This window comes from Solea solea, chromosome 11 (assembly GCF_958295425.1).
Source record: "Solea solea chromosome 11, fSolSol10.1, whole genome shotgun sequence".
NCBI lineage: Eukaryota > Metazoa > Chordata > Actinopteri > Pleuronectiformes > Soleidae > Solea > Solea solea.
In genome coordinates, this window is record NC_081144.1 from 101815 (window position 1) to 122134 (window position 20320).

The 20320-nt window shown below is 42.1% G+C and overlaps 1 protein-coding gene across 1 annotated transcript in view; it reads left to right on the forward strand.

Moving 5' to 3' along the window:
- Window positions 1–20320, forward strand: part of arfgef2 (ADP-ribosylation factor guanine nucleotide-exchange factor 2 (brefeldin A-inhibited)) — a 37583-nt gene extending 17263 nt beyond the window's left edge. Inside the window, exons 15-39 of the mRNA XM_058642240.1 lie at window positions 77–188; window positions 479–684; window positions 796–880; window positions 1402–1573; window positions 2283–2434; window positions 2517–2645; window positions 4040–4198; window positions 5129–5276; window positions 7031–7127; window positions 7277–7317; window positions 7418–7587; window positions 8491–8642; window positions 10023–10195; window positions 10322–10482; window positions 10555–10685; window positions 11325–11454; window positions 11576–11711; window positions 12395–12533; window positions 12805–12862; window positions 12966–13074; window positions 13351–13490; window positions 13883–14060; window positions 14253–14391; window positions 16624–16741; window positions 17732–20320. Of these exons, the coding sequence (XP_058498223.1) occupies window positions 77–188; window positions 479–684; window positions 796–880; window positions 1402–1573; window positions 2283–2434; window positions 2517–2645; window positions 4040–4198; window positions 5129–5276; window positions 7031–7127; window positions 7277–7317; window positions 7418–7587; window positions 8491–8642; window positions 10023–10195; window positions 10322–10482; window positions 10555–10685; window positions 11325–11454; window positions 11576–11711; window positions 12395–12533; window positions 12805–12862; window positions 12966–13074; window positions 13351–13490; window positions 13883–14060; window positions 14253–14391; window positions 16624–16741; window positions 17732–17896 (3400 nt within the window). The 3' untranslated portion in view covers window positions 17897–20320. The remainder of the gene's footprint in view (window positions 1–76; window positions 189–478; window positions 685–795; window positions 881–1401; window positions 1574–2282; window positions 2435–2516; window positions 2646–4039; window positions 4199–5128; window positions 5277–7030; window positions 7128–7276; window positions 7318–7417; window positions 7588–8490; window positions 8643–10022; window positions 10196–10321; window positions 10483–10554; window positions 10686–11324; window positions 11455–11575; window positions 11712–12394; window positions 12534–12804; window positions 12863–12965; window positions 13075–13350; window positions 13491–13882; window positions 14061–14252; window positions 14392–16623; window positions 16742–17731) is intronic.

Consider the following 20320-nt stretch of genomic DNA (forward strand, 5'->3'; position numbering starts at 1 on the left):
AGTTGCAGGCAGCTCTTCTGTTCTCGTTGAGTGATAATGAAACGGTAGTAGAGCTGTTCCTCTGTTCTTTCCGCAGCTTCAACAAGAAACCAAAGCGAGGCGTACAGTACCTGCAGGAGCAGGGCATGCTGGGGTCCACGGCCGAGGACATCGCCCAGTTCCTACACCAGGAGGACAGGCTGGACACAGTGAGGGATTACATGGGGTTAAAACTGCAATAAAACATGACTAGGGCTGTTAAGACTGACAAGTTAATTAGTAGGTAGTAGATACGTAGTGCCTTGTGCACCAGTGTTGACCGCCGTCACTCCACTACAAAATGCTTGGAATTCAATCTGATTTTGGGGAAAAGCCTGCAGATTAATCGGCCTGTCGGGAAGTAAAATAAGTAAAGAAATGAAGCGGCAGCAGCAGACAGAAACAGAGCTGTCTCAGGTCTTGGGCAGTAATCTACCATTTGTTTCTTCTACACTCACAGACCCAGGTGGGAGAGTTCCTGGGCGAGAACATCAAGTTCAACATAGAAGTGATGTACTGCTATGTGGACCAGCTGGACTTCTGCGGGCGGGACTTTGTCTCGGCTCTGCGAGTGTTCCTGGAAGGCTTCAGGTTGCCCGGCGAGGCCCAGAAGATCGACAGGCTGATGGAGAAGTTTGCCGCTCGGTACCTGGAGTGTAACCAGGGGTGAGGCTTCATCGTCTTCTAACTGCTAAAATGAATTCTCCTCATGAAATGAAACCCTGAGAGCAGCGCGGATGCTTTCTGTCGCACTGATGCACGACTTCTTTGTTGCAGACAGACGCTGTTCGCCAGCGCAGACACCGCCTATGTGCTGGCGTACTCCATCATCATGCTCACCACAGACCTGCACAGTCCTCAGGTGACAACTATGGATTCTGTCATTATTGGACGTTTTTCCGATACCGACATACAGTACATGCATTTTTCCTTTGGGCCCAACTACAGAGGTCATTGAGTCTCTTCTGTTGTAAATTAAACACAATATTTGTAGACAAGACATTTGAGAACATCGTCATTTCCAGGTTTGATGAACACCGATCAACATTTGTTAAGGGTTTCTGATATTTTATAGACCAAACGGTTAATTGGTTCATCGAGAAAATAATCGACAGATGAATCGATTATGAAAATAATTGTTAGTTGCAGCTCTAAATATATACAGGGTTCCCACGGGTCCTTGAAATCCTTCAAAGTTTTCAAATTCAGTTGTAGGGAATTGGTCTGGGAAAACTGTTGAATCTGTATACAGAGTATTCCTTTTAGAATACATGCATTCACTCAGGCTTCAACAGATATGGGGGGGGGGGGGGGGGGGAAGGATGTTCATGCTGCCGTCCCTCAGGAAGAAAACAAACCCAATGACCTTGTTTTTCCATGCAGGTGAAGAACAAGATGACAAAGGAGCAGTACATCAAGATGAACCGCGGCATTAACGACAGCAAGGACCTGCCGGAAGAGTATCTGTCCTCCATATACGATGAGATCGCAGGCAAGAAGATCGCCATGAAGGAGAGCAAAGAGTTTTCAATCACCCCAAAGTCCACCAAGCAGAGTGAGTCCCTCTGTCCCCATGTCGTGGACAGCATTACTGTCTCCACTGAAACACAACACTTTGACCACATTGGCTGGTTAAAAAAACAAAACGATAGCACCATTACATCATCTTTGTCATTCCACCTGCCGTTTCATAACCACGAAAATGTAAACAGCATATCTTTGCAACTCTTCCTGCTCGTGATAATTGTAGACAATAATTCTTTGTTTAGACAAGCAGTTTTTTCTTTGCTATCAGTCACAAGAAAACCGGTTAGTTTGCTCCCAGCACAGCAGACTGTTCTCACTTTAGGAGCATACACAAGTCCTTGAAGAACACGATTTAGGGCTGCAACTCATAATCCATAAATCTCTCAATTCTTTTGGTCCAGAAAATGTCTGAAAAAATGTTCATTATTGTTTTCCAAACCAAACGAAAGTTGTTTTTTTTAAAGTACTCAAGTTTGAGAAGCTGAAGATTTAAGAGAGCCTGTATTTCTATTAAAAAACATAGATAAATGTCAAATAAGCTTACATAGTTTGTAATGATAACCAGTTTTGGGTCACGTTTGCTGTGCTTTGTTTTGTGTTGTGTGTCTGTTTCTGAATTAAACCCTCAACCTTCCAGTTGAGAGTCGACTCCCTCCGCCACTGAGCCAGTATCCATTAGTGTCACTGTCCTTCTAATCCCCTTAAACGCTGACAATAAACATGTGTTCTCTCTCCAGGCGTGGCCAGTGAGAAACAGCGCCGCCTGCTGTACAACGTGGAGATGGAGCAGATGGCCAAGACGGCCAAAGCGTTGATGGAGGCCGTGAGTCACGCTCAGGCCCCGTTCTTCAGTGCGACGCACCTGGAGCACGTCAGGCCCATGTTCAAGGTCTGTTGGTCTGAGAAACTGTTTGTTTAGTGAGTCTGAGAAGAACTGAACCAGAATTAAGGTCAAAGGTTCTGTGTTGCAGTTGGCGTGGACTCCCTTACTGGCAGCGTTCAGTGTCGGACTGCAGGACTGTGATGATCCAGAAGTGGCCTCGCTGTGTTTGGAGGGCATTCGATGTGCCATCAGGATCGCCTGCATCTTCAGCATGCAGGTCTGCTCAGGTTTTCTTTCCTCGTAGATTCTTCGTGTTTTGTTTTTTATGTTTTTGTTTGAAAACATGTCGCATTTTCCCAGTTCGAGACTTTAAAGAAGAGTAAAAATTAAAAGTTTAGACTCGACAAAATGACTGAGACACATTGAAGGTGCAGTGTGTAGGATTTAGTGACATCTACTGGTGAGACAACAGATGGTAACAACACTCAGCTTTCTACTGATGGTGTTTTCAACCACTTTTGTTAAGCACTTTGCAACATTTACAAGAATGCTGTGCAAATAAAGTTTATATTGCTAAGAAATTGGTTAAGACGTCTTTAACATGTCTGTAAAGCAATGAAACTCTGTCGCTATTAACCACTTAGTTGAGTTTAACTTATTAGGAAAGTTACTAAATGTTTTAAAATGAGGTTTCAAATTTGCTCAAATTCAGCTACATTCTCTCTCTCTGTAATGCTGGGGGGCGTGTCTACTGTAGGAGCTCAAACACACACTTAGAAACTTGTTTTTCTATCTTAGTGAGGACCCTCATGGACATAATGCTTTCCCTAGACCCTTACCTTAACCTGAACCACCAAAATTAAGTACCTTTAACCTAAACCCAACTCTAATCCTAAAAACACTGCTTTACACAAAAAAGTTTTCACACATTTTTCATACATTCACACACTGCAACATGGGGTTAAGTGTCTTTGCTCAGGAACACATAGAGACTAGCAGAGCCAGGAATTGCACCCTCAACGTTCAAGTTGAAATCCTAACATACTTTTACTTATAAAACTTAAGTACATTTTATATCAGAAAAGAAAATGACTTTTAAATACTTAAGTGCAGTAAATGTCGTAAACTTTCAAGTCATTTTCTGGTAACTTACTTTTACTCCTTAAAGGATCCCTTAAAGGTGCTTTATACAAGACTGGTCATAAAGAGGTAACAAATACAAGAAAACACACACACAAACATTGACATAACGCATTCTCTCACCCCTTAACCATCAAAATTAAGTACTTAACCTATCACCTAAACCCAATTCTAATCCTAACCCTAAAACCTGGTCTTAACCCTGAAAAAGCCCTTTAAAGTTTTGTGGTGCTCAGACAAAATGTCCTCACAAAGATATAAATACTAGTACACACAGACATATAGATTGTTAGTGCTTGTACACAATATTAATGTAAACTTGTATCAAAGCACTTGTTTAAATGAGACAGTTTCATCATTATGGTGCCAGTTTAATGAATCTTTTTTCTTCCACTAGTTGCATGATAAATAACCTGTGTCCTTTTTTAAAATGTTTTAATTGACGCGACGTGTGTGTGTGTGTGTGTGTGTGTGTGTGTGTGTGTGTGTGTGTGTGTGTGTGTGCGTGTGCGTGCGCGTGTGTGTGCGCAGCTGGAGCGGGATGCGTACGTCCAGGCCTTGGCCAGATTCACTCTGCTGACGGCCAGTTCCAGCATCACTGAGATGAAGCAGAAGAACATCGACACCATCAAGACGTTGATCACTGTGGCTCACACGGACGGAAACTACCTGGGAAACTCCTGGCATGAGGTGTGAATATTACAGTTTCTCTATTAATGAATTCTCTCAGTTTCATTTCCTTTTGTTCATTTAAATGAGAGACGGTGAGAGAAGAACGCAGGATTTCACTAAAGCTGCACTCGCTGTGTGTTCGTGAATTAAATTAAAATTTACGTAGCGTTACAGTTAGAGCTGCAACTAATGGTTATTTTCATAATCGATTCATCTGTTGATTATTCTCTCGATTAATCGAGTAATCGTTTGGTCCATAGAATGTCAGGAAACATTAAAGAATGTCGATCAGTGTATGTCAAACGTGGAAATGATGATGTTCTCTGATGATGTCTTGTTTTTGCCCAAAAACCAAAATGATTCAGTTTTTAATGATTTCTTTGTTTTATGGAGCAAAGACATTACGGAAATATTCACATTTAAGAAGCTGAAACAATCACAAGTCTTGTTTTAATCATGAAAAAAGCTTCAAACTGATTAATTAGCAAAATAGTTGACGATTCATTTAGTAATCGATTAATAATGGATTCAGCGAGTAATTGTTTGAGCTCTGGCTACAGGTGATGGGATGTGGCTCTCTAATCACGTCATACATCTAGAAAAATCAATATTAAACGCAGAGTATTTGTAAAAACACAGGAGACAGATGGCTTTCCAGTGCTTTTTATAGCTTCTGAAATTAATTTCATGTTTCATTTTTATTTATTATAAACTCTGAACTTTTGCATCATATTTTTACATGTACTTTATGGCTTTATGTTCATTTTTAAAATAAATGATGTCATATCTGTGTGTCGATTGGTCGTCAGGTTAGTTTTAACACATGTAAACAGCAGCTGTGCACCGTAATCTGCATTATTCTCATTCTCAAGTCTTACTCAAAGTGTTTAGTCACTTAAGTGCAGGCGAGTCTCCAGGAATATGATGCATTGTTTCTCTGTGTTGCAGATTCTGAGGTGTATCAGTCAGCTGGAGCTGGCTCAGCTGATTGGCACCGGGGTGAAGACGCGTTACATCTCAGGCGTGGTCCGGGACAAGGAGGCGGGGATAAAGGGCTTGCCCTCGGGCACAGAGGAGTTCATGCCCCTGGGACTGGGTAAGACACACTCTGTGCAACCGTAGTCTTACCGTAGTCTTCATTTTCTGCACGTTGTCTTTGTACAAACACATGTAGAGAACAAATAACTGTCTTCCTGCCCCATGTCAGGTGATTAGTGTCTATTTAAGAGTAAAAGAAGAATGGAACATGTTCAGAGATTGAAGTCCTGTTTTCAGGATCCAGAAAATGATATTCATTAGTGTCAGAGAGGTGACATAAAACCTCATTAACAGTCGCTTCAAACTCTAAAAACACACTGTCACTGAAAAATAATCTTGCCACAGAATAAAGTGATCCATATCTGCTAGAGCTGCAATAATTCATTTATAACTAAATTAAGTTGTGAGTGTTAAATAATTAAAAAGAAGTTCTCTGTTTTTTCCACTAATTAGACGTCATCATCATCAATCATTCAAACTGATTCATTTTGGTGTGTGTACAAAATTAGACACGAGAGAACATCGTCACTCAGAGGTTTGGGCAACATTTGTTGACCTGTGAACCAAACAACTACTCCGTTAATTGCTTATGAGAATAATTAGGGCTGCAACTAATGAATATTTTCATATTAAATGAAGGCTTGTTTCATTTTGTTTGGCCAGGAACAGATTATTGAGCAGATTATATAGCAAGTTTAATTTTAACAGAGAAATTATATTTTTTTTGTGGAAAAGCAACATCATTGTTTCCAATAAATCCACTCTTTGGCACTCTGACCTTTTCAGGACCAGAAGTCCTCTCATGGAGACCAAAAACCTGGTCCTAATGAGCCACTGGTGAAGTTTAGGGCTAAGATTTGAGGTCTTTTGGTTATAGTTAAGGTGTTAGTCTGAACTGTTAATGATTAAGGTTATGGATTTGGCTTTGTTTAGGAAGTCTGAATGAATTAGAAGTCAGTGCAGTGTCCTGTGTGTAGTGATGTCACGATTACTTGATTTCACAATTAATCGCGGTATATTAATCCTAACGTTCTTCTATACCGTCAGAAAAGATTATGCCGGAAGCCCAGAACCTTGCAGCTAGTTCAGCGCAACTCAAACTGAAAAAAACAAAGTTACACAACAACCGCGTGTTACCGCTTGTGTTGCTTTGTTTTTTTTCCGTGCGAGTTGCAGAATAGAGCTGTTCCTGATGTTAAAGTGTGACAGAGGAAGTTATTCCCTCCAACAAAGAACGTCATATCAGTCGTGTGGGAGTTTTTCAGCTTAAAAAACTAAGAAATTAAATGTTAGCGTGTCATTTGCAATTAACTGTGTATGACACGTGTTCGGCTGTCAGCGTAACGCGACGAGTTAAACGGCATTCTCTTAACGTTACCGTTCATTTATTACAAATTTATTTGTGTTATTGTTAATTAAACATGAAATAAACAAGCCACAATAATAGATACGTTATTAAAACCATTCAAATAAATCTCAACATTTGGTATAGATGACAATTGATGACTTAAGTCATTTAAACATTTCCCTTGGGGGAATAATAATTGTTCCTTTATAATAGTTTAGTGTATTTGCTTTGCTGTGTTGGCATCAAACGATATGAATAAATGAAACTTTAAGACCTATAAGCAGTGTTCATGTGATTTTACACATTCATAGTGTTGTGAAATCAATGAATGCATAATAATGGTGATAATCATAATATTGTGATTAATTCTCTGACAATAATTGTACGTAAGAAAATCTAGAATCGTGACATCCCTGCCTGTGTGCATGCATCAGCTTTTGTTTTGAATGTCTGTGATGTTGCAGGTAACCTGGTGGGAAGTCAGGACAAGAGACAGATGGCTCATATCCAGGAGTCAGTGGGAGAGACCAGTTCTCAGAGTGTGGTTGTAGCTGTGGACAGGTGAGAATCATCATACAGACAATAACAATTATAATTATTACTATTATTATTATTATTATTATTACAACACTCCATATATGTACTATGTCTTATTATCTACAGACTTTTCTTTGGCTTACAATACTAAAGGTGTTGTTTAATATTTGCAGGATCTTCACTGGCTCCACCAGATTAGATGGAAATGCAATTGGTGAGTGTGTAACCGTCTTTACTCTTTACTCCTTTTTACACCTTTATTAAAAAGTACGTGAAGTCCTTCACTGTGTTGCTGCTTCACTGTTTCATGGCAGTGGACTTTGTGCGGTGGTTGTGCGCCGTGTCCATGGACGAGCTGGCTTCGGCACACCAGCCCCGGATGTTCAGCCTGCAGAAGATCGTGGAGATCTCCTACTACAACATGAACCGCATCAGGCTGCAGTGGTCGCGTATCTGGCAGGTCATCGGAGACCACTTCAACAAGGTGAGTGCGCTAAACACCGGTGACGCCTGACGCCTGAGCACCGAGGTTCCCTACGCGTTCACCGTTTATCGGATCGAATCGTCGCAACACGTGATTTGGTGTTTGAGCTGTTTCCATGAGCTGCATCGTGGGAGATGGTTTGGCACTGGGGTTTCTGTACTGTCTGTCTTTACCTGGTGTAAACTGACATAACACAAAGGAGGACATGAGGCAGACACGGCCATATTCAAAAATGACTGCTCATGTTTTATTGTGTGGGGTAAAATTAGTGGTTGACTAGATTTTTTTGGCATCAATTATGAGTTATTTCGTTGCAACTGGCTGACGTACGAACATAAATAATAAAAACGGAAAATAAAGATATATATACAACACGATAATAATAAAATCAAGCCCCGTATGGCCATAACACATACCTTGTGTTTTGTACAGAAGATGTAAAAGTACTTTCCAGGTCAGGTTTTATTTATTTGTTAATTTGCTGCACAAGATTATACAAGATGAATTAAAGGTTCACACAACAAACACGTGTCACCATTTGTGTTTTACTTAAAAAACACATGTCAAATAAGCACTGGTTGAGGCACCGTTAACACTGTTAAAACACAATTTTTGTGTTGATTTAGCACCAGAAAATCCTACATGATACTGAAGCTGTTATTCAGGTCTGAACTTGTGCGTCTTCTCCCTGCTGCTCTGTACACATACTGTTGTCCTGCAGTGCCCCCATGAGGACTGACAGTATACTACAGGTGCTTGAGACACAGTGATGATAAAATGACTTAGTGTTGTTCATATCGATGTTCTGGTGCTGGCAGTTTGCATTTATCAGTCGCAGACGCTGCCGTTCTCTGTAAAATAAAAACCAGGTAAACCCACTGTCCACGACCTGCTTTGCTACAGGTGGGCTGTAACCCCAATGAAGATGTCGCCATTTTTGCCGTGGACTCGCTGAGGCAGCTCTCCATGAAGTTCTTGGAGAAAGGAGAGTTGGCAAACTTCCGCTTCCAGAAGGATTTCCTCAGGCCGTTTGAGCACATCATGAAGAAGAACAGGTAGATGGTTCACTTCACTTTTTAATGGCTGCTCTGGGGACAGAAGTTGAAATCAAATATCTTCTAGCTTCTTTTTCTCCGTACACTCCTCTCACCAAACTCCATAGAGAAAATCAGCATTTTAACGAGCGTGGACACAGGACTTCCTGGTCGCCTGCTGCCTCATATTAGAGCAAGCGATACCAAGTGATTTCAAACACTGAAGTCATGAGATGACACATTAGAACTTCCTGATGGAGGCAGCAACTATTCCACCGAGTGCTGTTATGTGAAATTGATGATTTTCTCAATGGACTTTGGTGCAGGAGAGAAAGTGCTTTACAAATGTTAGTTTCCAGTCTTATTAGATAAACCTAACGATTATTCGATTAATCGATTGTTAATCGATGACTAAATTAATTGTCAACTATTTTGATCGATGATTCGGTTTTAGAGTTTTTTGGGTTTTTTTTACTATTAAGCTTCATAAATGTGAATATTTTCTGGTTTCTTTCATCCATTTGACAAAAAAATCAGTTAAACTGAAAAGACATTTGAGAACATCATGATTTCTAGGTTTGGTGAACACTGATGTATGAATGTGAACCTTTTCTAATCTCACAGTGTGAATATTTTCTAATCTCAGAATGTGAATATTTTCTAATCTCGGAATGCGAACATTTTCTAACGTTGGAATGTGAACATTTTCTAATCTCTGAATGCCAACGTTTTCTAATCTCAGAATGTGAATATTTTCTAATCTCAGAATGTGAATATTTTCTAATCTCGGAATGTGAATATTTTCTTATCTTGGAATGTGAATATTTTCTAATCCCAGAATGTGAATATTGTCTTATCTCAGAATGTGATTTCTAGGTTTGATAAACACTGATCAGCGTTTTCCATCATTTTCCTACATTTTATGGAGAAAAGAATTCTAGATTAATCGAGAAAATAATCAACAGATTACTCGATTCTAAAAATAATGGTTAGTGATGTGATGTAGCTTCAGGCAGCTATGTATTTAGTGGGGGGGTGATGACTATAGGGCTGCAATGATTCATTGATTAATCCATTAATAATCTACTATTTTGGAAATTGATTCATCTGTTAGTTCTAAAACAAGCTCTCTGGTTTTTTGTTTGTGGACAAAACGAGACATTTGAAAACATCATTTTGAGGTTTGTGAGACACCGTCAATATTTTTAAACGTTTCCTGACATTTAATGGACCCAACAACTTATTGATTAACAGATAAAATAATCAACAGATGGTGAAAGTAATCCTAGGTTGCAGCCCTAGCTGACTATGTCATTACGTCATACAATCACACTTCCACCAAACCCTGAAACTGTCCCTTTGAAAAGTGATGAAAGTGACTCATTGACGTGTGGTGGACAGGTCCCCCACCATCAGAGACATGGTGATCAGGTGTGTGGCTCAGATGGTCAACTCCCAGGCCTCCAACATCCGCTCAGGCTGGAAGAACATCTTCTCCGTGTTTCACCAGGCGGCCGCTGACCATGACGAGACCATAGTGGAGCTGGCCTTCCAGACCACTGGACACATCGTCAGTGAGTGTCTTTTCTCCTCCTCGTGGCAGCCATTTTGGACCAGTAAAGATTAGATCCTCAGTCCATCAGCAGCTTATTTATTCTTGTTTTCTAACTTAATTTCCGTGCCTCTCTCTCTCCACTCAGCAAATACATTCCGTGAGCACTTTGCAGCCGCTATAGATTCCTTCCAAGATGCCGTGAAGTGTTTGTCAGAGTTTGTGTGTAACGCGGCTTTTCCCGACACCAGCATGGAGGCCATCAGACTCATACGGCACTGTGCTCGATACGTCTCGGAGCGACCACAGGTGAGAAGAACAACAAAAAAATCGAAACGGTCTTTTAACTTTTTCCTCTAAATGAGTCTTGTTGTTGTCCAGGCTCTGAGGGAATACACCAGTGACGACATGAACGTCGCCCCCGGTGACCGGGTGTGGGTTCGTGGCTGGTTTCCCATCCTGTTTGAGCTGTCTTGTATCATCAACCGCTGCAAACTGGACGTGCGGACCAGGTAGGAAAACCACCAATCAGGTGCTTTTGTCCCCGTTACGTCCCTGACCCAGGGAACTTGGACCTCCTCTTGCCAAAGGAAGCCAAGACATAGTCAGAAGTCCATTTGACAGAGTGCAACAGTTTTAGTTTCAACGTCTGCGACTTTTATCAAGATCAGTTTCGATTAAACTGAGGAGTCATTCGGAAAGAGTGAGCAGGAAGTCCTGAGGAGGATTTTGTATAGTCCAGGCCCTCAACCCCTCACGGTGAGCCAATCTTCTTTAAATGACCACAGAAACACACTCAAATAATAATGCCAAACAAACCCAAAACGTACGACCCGGGGTCACAGCAGGCTCATCGAGAGTCGATCGCAGCTCATCTCACTGTTTATTGAGCCTATAGTCATAGAAATGTGATCTTTCAGAAAGCTTTTAGTTCACTTTTAACTGTAGTGAGTGGGACACGTAGCATTTGAATGCAGCGCATTCATAGACAGTCAAACACAGGACCAGCAAACCTGATAACAACATACAGAGGTGAAAGTACACGTCACTCTTTGTCTGCTGAGGTCTGGTGAGGCAGAATGTTGCATGTTGTGCCTTTTTTCAAGAAAAGATTCAAGTGTGACTCTGTGAACTCGTCTGTTGTTGTTCAGAGGTCTCACAGTCATGTTCGAGATCATGAAGAGCTACGGCCACACCTTCGAGAAGCACTGGTGGCACGACCTCTTCAGAATCGTCTTCCGCATCTTTGACAACATGAAGCTCCCGGAGCAGCAGACGGAGGTCAGAGTTCACCGTCTCTCCTCTGTGATGTGAAGAGATATCAGATTTCACACACACACACACACACAGAGTAGAAAAGAGGAAATAATAAATCTTAACCTCGTTTCTTGTTTGCTTCCAGAAAACGGAGTGGATGACGACGACGTGTAACCACGCGCTGTACGCCATCTGTGACGTGTTCACGCAGTTTTACGAGCCGCTCAGTGAAATCCTGCTGGTCGACATTTTCACACAGCTGCAGTGGTGCGTCAGGCAAGGTGGGAGTTTCAAAGTCACGTCTCTGAGTGAAGCACACAGGGTTTGAATCATTGAAAGTGCTTGAATTTTCCTCCTACTGTTTCATGCCCTGCGCTGCTTGATGTACGTAGACCGGGCAAATGTGGAGTCATAAACACGAGCGGTGTTGTGGACACTGTCCACTGTCTCTCTCGCCGCCGCTGCTGATGTGACATTCCGTGCAGAACTATGAGCGAGTAAAGTTAAGCAGGAGAGAGTAAATGACGACGTGATGCTTCTCTGTCTCACCATTGACCAAAATCCCAAGAACAATGACTTGTCCAGTTGCAGAGTTTGCTGCAAATCAATAAAAGTGGACGCTGTAATGGACGAAGACAAGCTCTTACAAGTTGTCCTCCCATCGTAAGCTGTGTCAGCACATTCAGTCCTTGAATTTGAGGGAAGTGGTGATGGAAAGTCCTTGGAAAGTCCTTAAATTTGATGTCAATTAGGGAGTGCGAACCAGTCACTCATAAAGCTAAGATAACATTTATTTATAGTAAACCAGGATTACAAAAACACATCATGCAGAATTCTGAAACACTGGTGGTTAGTTTACTCATACATTTTTAATTTGTCTGAAATGGCATCAATTGTTTATGACCAACAATTGTTTGTTTATATATAGCAGCTGTGTCTAAGTCTTTAACCTTCTCTCATACAGACAACGAACAGCTGGCTCGGTCAGGAACCAACTGCCTGGAGAACCTGGTGATTCTGAACGGGGAGAAGTTCAGCCCTGAGGTGTGGAACATCACCTGCTCCTGTATGCTGGAGATCTTCCAGAACACCAGCCCTCACGCGTAAGTCCTCCTCATTCTCCTGGAAGGATGGATCAGTTTTTTTATGAGTAAACGTCAGCACATTTAATGGTAAATAGTCAGGAGGACACAAGGACACAAGGGCACAACCTTTGAGTTCAAAGACGAGCCGCTCTACCGCTGAGCTACTGTCGCCCCAACATGACAATTTAGGAACTGCCGCTGCCACCTTTACTTCACTTATTTTCAACAACGCTGTGACGAGGACTTTAATGACCTCTAAATCTGCTGTTGTGTGTGTTTTTCCCTTCAGGTTGTTGACTTGGCGACCGGCTGGACAGGATGAGGAAACGGCTGATGGGAAACATTTTGTAAGAAAACAAATAAATAAACTCACAGAACAAACAGCCGTCGGCTCAGTAGAGAGGATGTTCGACTTGTTCTTGTGTCTGATGTTTTTCTGCTCATCTTCAGGACGCCGATTTCGACACTCAGTCCCAAAGCAGCTACGACCGAGCTCTGTCAGAGCGGGGACACAGCCAGATGTCCAGCGACGACACGTGGAAGGGCAAATCCAATGCTCGTGAGTTCACAACACGCACGAGAATTCCAATCTGAGTCGGCGTGTGTGAGAGAAACCGATCCAGAACTCAACCCAAACCTGACAGACTCTCAGTCATGCTCTGCTCATACTCAGAGTGTGAGGGCACCATGTGCTGTATCATAGGCAGCAGCCTGACCAATGTGACCCAGACTGACCTGAAAATTGTCTGAATGCACTCAGACCTGTCAGTTCTCAGTGGGCTTCTGAGCTTCAGAGCTTTAAACTTGTATGTTGCCGTTTCTTTTTGTGCTGCAGGAGTTTCGGACCAAAGGCTGTTTGCCGGGCTGCTGATTAAATGTGTGGTGCAGCTCGAACTCATCCAGACCATAGACAATATCGTCTTCTACCCGGCGACCAGCAAGAAGGAGGACGCTGAGAACATGGCTGCCGCACAGGTATCGTCAAAAAGGTCTAAGGACACAGGATAGTGTGTCTGCCTTTACTTCATGCAGACACACTGTCTCTGGCTCATCGTTGACATAAAGTCAGCGATTTTCCGTCCCAGCACACAGGAGTTGTTGATCCACTGCTGCCTCCGTCAGTCCGTCTGCGTTTAAAGGTTGAAGTCTTAATTCAGATTCACCTCAGTCTGACCAGCAGCTCCTGTGTCCTGTTGGAGCAGGAGAGTAAGCGACATCCAAACTTGAGTTTCCAATCAGAAAAAGCTGTTGAACAGTGAGATAAAGCCACAGAAACACATTCTTAACACATTATGGGGTGAGCCTTCTTAAATAAAACCACACATCAGCTGAACTTTAATGTCTAACCCACCCCTTCCCTCCGACAGCGAGATGCTCTGGAGGAGTCGCAGGCTGCGGGGAGTGAGCTGGTCCCAGATCAGGGGATGTACAGACACATGACCTCTGCGCACCTCTTCAAGCTGCTCGACTGTCTGCTGGAGTCACACACCTTCGCCAAGGACTTCAACTCCAACAACGAACAAAGGACGGCACTGTGGAGAGCAGGTAATTCAGCCTGTTCTCTTTGTGTCGTGTTGAGTGAACTCGGCTTTAACAAATTGCTGAAAATAACTGATAAGGGCAAAGTTTTTTGTGGTTTTTAACCAAATGCTTAAAGGCTTTTTATGGTTTAATGTCATGGACACAGTGGAGAGACAGAAGGGAAATCACATGAATCGTCCCTCTCTGTGCCTTCAGGGTTTAAAGGGAAATCCAAGCCCAACTTGTTGAAGCAGGAAACCAGCAGTCTTGCCTGCAGCCTGAGGATTCTGTTCAGGATGTACTCTGACTCTCAGCTGCACGACTCGTGGCCTGACATCCAGACACGCCTGCTCCTGTGAGTACGACACGTACGACACGTACAACACCATCAGGTTTAGGTGAAGCAGCAGCTTTCCTAGGACAGCTGGGTCATATAGTTCCTCTCAATCAGGAGGTAATGGTTGTTATTAGTTATAGTAATAAATTCTTTAAAAAATTCTTCTTCTTTAGATTAAAGGCGGGGTTCAGTTTGTTGGCCAGCTCGTGACACAAACACTCACTTTCACTGGACAAAACAAACTGATTTCAGACAAGATCGCAAGACATGTAAGCTTCAAATTGAATATCTTTATCTTGTCGAATCAGATAAGCATGGACAGATGACCAGAGACGACCTTTCTATTGTTAAAAATTCTCTACCTATTTTTTTTGTTGTCCGACTTTATGGCATTTTCTTTTTTTACGTTGCTTTGCAGCATAGGCAGTTGCTTTGAACAAAAGAACTAAATAAATACACACTTAAGTCTACGTTATCTCACCATTCAGCAGCCCGTTCTGACTGGAAACAGAGGCTCGTGTTGCCGCTCACTCTCCCAGAGCAAACGTCATAGAGAAAATCACTTTTCTGAACATGGTAGAAAAATGATATTAAACATTTTAACTTGGTAATAGAGGCAACAAGTGGATCAACAACTCCCTGTGTGTCCTGATGTAAAACTGCAGATTTAATCAATGGGCTTTGGTGCAGGAGGAGTGAGCGACAGACACAAAGTTCAGTGTCCACTTTCCGTATAAGTGTGATTACAAGCTGGCTCCTGGTGCAGTGTTAAGTACGAGTCAGTGTCTCCTACAAGCACACTTAAAAAAACACTTTTATATACAGTATATACTATACCTTTAATACACATTTGGGACACTGGTGAGTGTTTATGGCAGCAGGATTAAGGTGCATTAAGGACTTGGCCTCACAGAATTTACAGTATAATGTCTCAAATGTGTCTTATAATCTATGGGTTGATAGTTAAAGAATGTTTCCAGATTTGTATTCCTTTTTTTGTCTTTACAAATGTAATAAACATGTCTTTGTTTATCACATCGTAAAAAACAACAACAAAGCAACAGAACAGAGCTGATTGTTTGAGTTATCACCGTCGCTCGTCTCCACTTCCTCACAATGTTGCCAGCTCGTTTATTACCTGGTTAAAAATGAACCAGAAATAAGCACCATCTGTGTCTGTTGCAAAAAAAAACCCAAACGAACATGCAGCTCTGGCTGTTTGTTCTCTGTGTGTGTGTGTGTGTGAGCACGTACGCTGCAGATCACAGAGCAGCTGCACTAGGACGGACACTCGTGTTTTACATCGAGGATACGTTTGTGTGGTGTTAATCATTCATGGTCCAGTGTGAAGTGGTTTGACTTGACAACAACCGAGTAAATCCGTGTGATTTAAGTCTTTATCCCTCTGTTATACATCTTAGCCGTTAATGGCCCTTTGTCCACTATGGTCCCACGTCACCACGGTTTAGGTTGCATCTCCACTACAAAACAAGTACCTACTCGAGTGACTAGTGACTTGTAAAGCTGTTGTTTTCAGTGTAACTGAAATCCCTGGAATCAGTTAAAGGAATAATTATTAATAATTAATTTACTCATTTGCATTTAGCTTTGTTTTACTAGAATAAAAATTGTGCTTCCCGACCTCAGTTTCCCCTGAGTCGAGAAATATCTTCATTCTTTTCTTTGTTACTGGTGGGCACGTGACTTTTACTGTTATTGTAGTGTTTACTTTCTTTTTACGTTATTCGATGAAGTCATTTGGCCACTATCGGACATGATACCAACACTCAGTATTGTATTGCATGGACAAATCCCTGCCCGTTAGTATGTTGTTTTTTGAGTGTGCAATAATTTAGCTTTTATAGCCTCTGTGGAGCTGACCCAGCTATAAAAGACTCTCATTTGACCTTAAGTTGCTGTTAAAATGAAAAGAATTCCACACACTGCACCTTTAAGTTAAGGGGCTTAGCCGTGTTTCTACAGCAGCTCAAATGGACAAAGCATTGGTGTGTGAGGGCCACCGTAGTTCCCTGACGTCACAGTCTGCAGTCTCACCAGTAGAGGTCACTAATTCTTACACACTGGAACTTTAAGCCTCGCTCTTCTCGACAACAATAATAACATATCAATAATAACAATAACAACAACAACAACAATGATTTCTTGTACAGGAGTGCGTGTGTGTGTGTGGATTCATCAGTGTATTGTGTTGTTCCTCATGTTTGTGTACCGTGTGGTGTTTTGTGACAGTGTGTGTAGTGAAGCCCTGGCCTACTTCATCAGTCTGACCTCAGAGAGTCACAGAGAAGCCTGGAACAGTCTGCTCATGCTGCTGCTCACCAGGACGCTACGACTGCCGGATGACAAGGCAAGAACACACACACACACACACACACACACACACACAGTCAAACTTTGACACCTATGATTCTCATTCTCTCTGTGTGTGTGTGTGTGTGTGTGAGCATGATTTCACTGTCACTGGCAGCATAGATGTGTTTTCATGAAGACAATTAACATGGTGGCAAGACAGGGTTCTCACAGGTCCTTGAAAAGTTGTTGTTTTTTAAATTCACAAACTTTCAAGGCCCTTGAAAGTTTTCATAAAAAAAAACCTAAACAGACATGGTTCATTGAAAGTGCTTGAATTCTGTGCAAGAAAGAAGTTAAGCTGATGTTTAGGTGACTGTCTCCCGTATTACGACGCCACCTACTGTTTCATGCTCTGCGTCGCTTGATGTACATAGACTGGAAAGTCCTTGAAAAGTCCTTGAAAAGTCCTTGCTCGCAGCTTCATGGTCGGCGGTTAAATAAGACTTGCACATCGCAATAGAGCGTGTGAATGAACAAGAGATGTAAGACGATAAGGTTGAGAGTCTGTGACGGCGCTGAAGCTGATGCGCAGACATGATGACGTAAAAACTTCCCAGTTGGCAGATAAGGGGAAACTTAAGGGAAACGACGTACAACAATCATCAAATGCAGACTTAAATCCACGTGACCATCTTTGTAAGCTACGTTTAAGCTACCCTTAAGTTTCCCCTTAACTGACCACTTTTATTGCTCGTTTGGAGTAGAATGAGGGAAAGTTGAAGAGGTCATAGTGCTGCAGGTCTGGTCTGGAATAATGTCCATACTGGTGAAAAGCACCAGGGGGCAGTATGAGGGTCAGATGTGGTCCGTCTGTCAGGTTCTGTCATCGTTTGCTCGATATCCGTGAACTCTTTCACCTGTTTTCACGATCTTTTCCTGCCAACATGACAGGGGAGCAAAGTGAGTCATGTGACAGTCACATGTCATTTTACACATTTCCATACTGACTGCTCTCACATGTGTGAACGTTCTCTCTTGTCTCCAGTTCAAGCCTCACGCCTCCTGTTATTACCCTCATCTATGTGAGATGATGCAGTTTGACCTGATCCCCGAGCTGCGGGCCGTCCTCCGGCGCTTCTTCATGCGCATCGGCTCCGTCTTCCACATCGCCGCTCCTGAAGGGACGTCTGTCCGCTCGCCCACGTCCTAGAGTGAGCGAGCGAGCGAACGAGCGAGTGAGTGTAGGAACATGAGGAGGAGAGATGAGGGAGGACACGTGAGAGACACTCTCCTCCTCCCTCTGTTTCTACCTCCGTCTGACTGGAGACGATCACAGACGTCAGGAGGACGACGACAGACTTTTTGCTTTTCTGTCTCTGATCATGACTCAGCATTAAAGTGTTGGGACTTTTTCTTGTGCGACGGAAAAGTCTGTCCTCCTCCGTACTTCCTGTTTTCTTGTCTCTCTGGGACGAACAGCACTGTGACCGTCTCGCTCTCTCTCTCACTCACTGTCACAACACGACTGGAAAAGAACTCTCAACACATAATTTATTGATATTGTCTCAAAAACCCGGCCGGACCTTGATCATCATCATCACCACCACCATCATCATCATTATTATTATTGTTGTTGTTATTTTTTTAATACTTAACAGAAAAGTGCAGCTACAAGCTGAATGCAAATGAACTGCACCACTGACATTTGAGTTCTCGGCCACGTGTGCCTGGTTAGACGTTTAATCATAAAGATGTTGTATTAATATCTGACCGCTCCGCCTCTCATGTACCTGCATTTGTTTTGTTTGGGATTATTTGTGTGTTGTTCTTTGATTGCGGGGCTTATTACCATGGTTACAGCTGCAGAGATGTGACGCAGCCTGGCGTCGGACGTCCTGTCGTCTCTTGTCGTTCTTCTTGCCCGTTGATGAGATTTTATTTATTTATTTTTGCTCGTTAGTTTTGATTTTCCCACATTTTACAGTGTTACAGGTTGTCATATTTTCACTCACCCACTAAAGCCTCCAAGGATTTCACTTAAAACCCTCCCCACTAATGAATGAATGTATGAACGGATGAATAAATAGGGCATTAAGTGGTTCTATGATAACGGTTTTTCTTCTTCGGGCTTTTGGTTTGAACTCACTCGTCAGTGTTGTGTCGACTTGACGGGAGAGTTGAGCGGCTCAGAAGTGATGATGACCAGCGATGAGCTGATGCTCGGTGATGGCTGCTCTGAAACACGGGGAGAAAGAAAAGTAGGACAATTAGATACGAGTCAGAATTCTGAGAAAAAAAGTCAGAATTCTGAGATTAACTTTAAAAGTTAGAATTCTGACTCAGGGGTGTGAACGTTAAAGGTCCAGTGTGTAAATCCTGTTTCCATCCAGCGAATCGTCACGTGGTTGATTTGCATTTCCATCGTCAAACATTGAACTGTACGGTGCCAGTTCTTGTGCTACCAAACACAGTCGTCCAGCGCCTACTGGGAGGAGCCTGCCTCATTGCAGTGTGTTGATTGGCGGATGGAGACAATCATCTGTAATGTGCGACAGGAGGAAACAACAGCACGGAATGGACTGTCCTCCATTATTGCTCTTTGTTTACAGTGTCGTGTTCGTCTTTACTTTGCTCTATTTACGTAGCTGACGTAGCATATTTTTTACGTAAGAGGCTACGTAACTTGCGTATCTGGCCCACACGCTTTGCCATGGAAACGCGTGTCAGATCAGAGTGAACTGTTCCCAAGCTCAATGTGGCGAGCTGAGCTGAGCTGAACCACTTGGTGGAAACAAGTCTACAGTGACATCTAGTGGTAATGCATTAACTACAATTATCTTTCTTTTTATTTTCATATATGATGATTTTTTTGCTTCAAAATGCAAAAAATGTGGTGGCACAAGATGGCGACCTCAAAGCAAGGCCCTTGCCTTGAGTCCATCACAGAAGGCGATTAAAACCTAATATTTTTGTTATTTTAGAGCAATTATACACTCGTACAACTGTACGTATGGGTAGTTTGTTCCATTTCTGCTCATAAATCGTTTCAATTTTACACACTGGACCTTGAAATATGACTGTCTGAAGTGCACCATGTGACACAGCTTTGTCTTTCTGTGTAAAAGTACTGACTGTAATCAGACTGGTGTTGAGGTTGTGATCGCTTGATCGTTTCCAACATTGATAAAATAGTTATTGATTCATCCCTCAGCGAAACCAAAGCTCATCTACAAACAGACACTCGGAAAACATCGGCATCCCGGATCCTTGGTTGTTTATTCCATGCCTTTTTATTGTAAAAACACACAACAAAGGAAGTATGTAATTATTTTAAGTGCATTTAAAAACCTTTTTTTGAGATGCATTCCTTCCTGTGCAACTATGGATGTCGACTTCCCTAACGCTGGGAACATATAAATATTATATATATATATAAATACATATATATATATATACAGTAAATGATTTAAAAAAATAAATGATTAAAAAACATCTGACTGTAAAGTTTTCAATGTAAAATACTTAGAAATGAAAGTGCTATACGATTCTATACATAATATTGTGATGTAATCTTTCAAGCATTTTGGTGAAGTCATCAATAAAAACATGAGTTCTGATCCAAAGACGACGATGA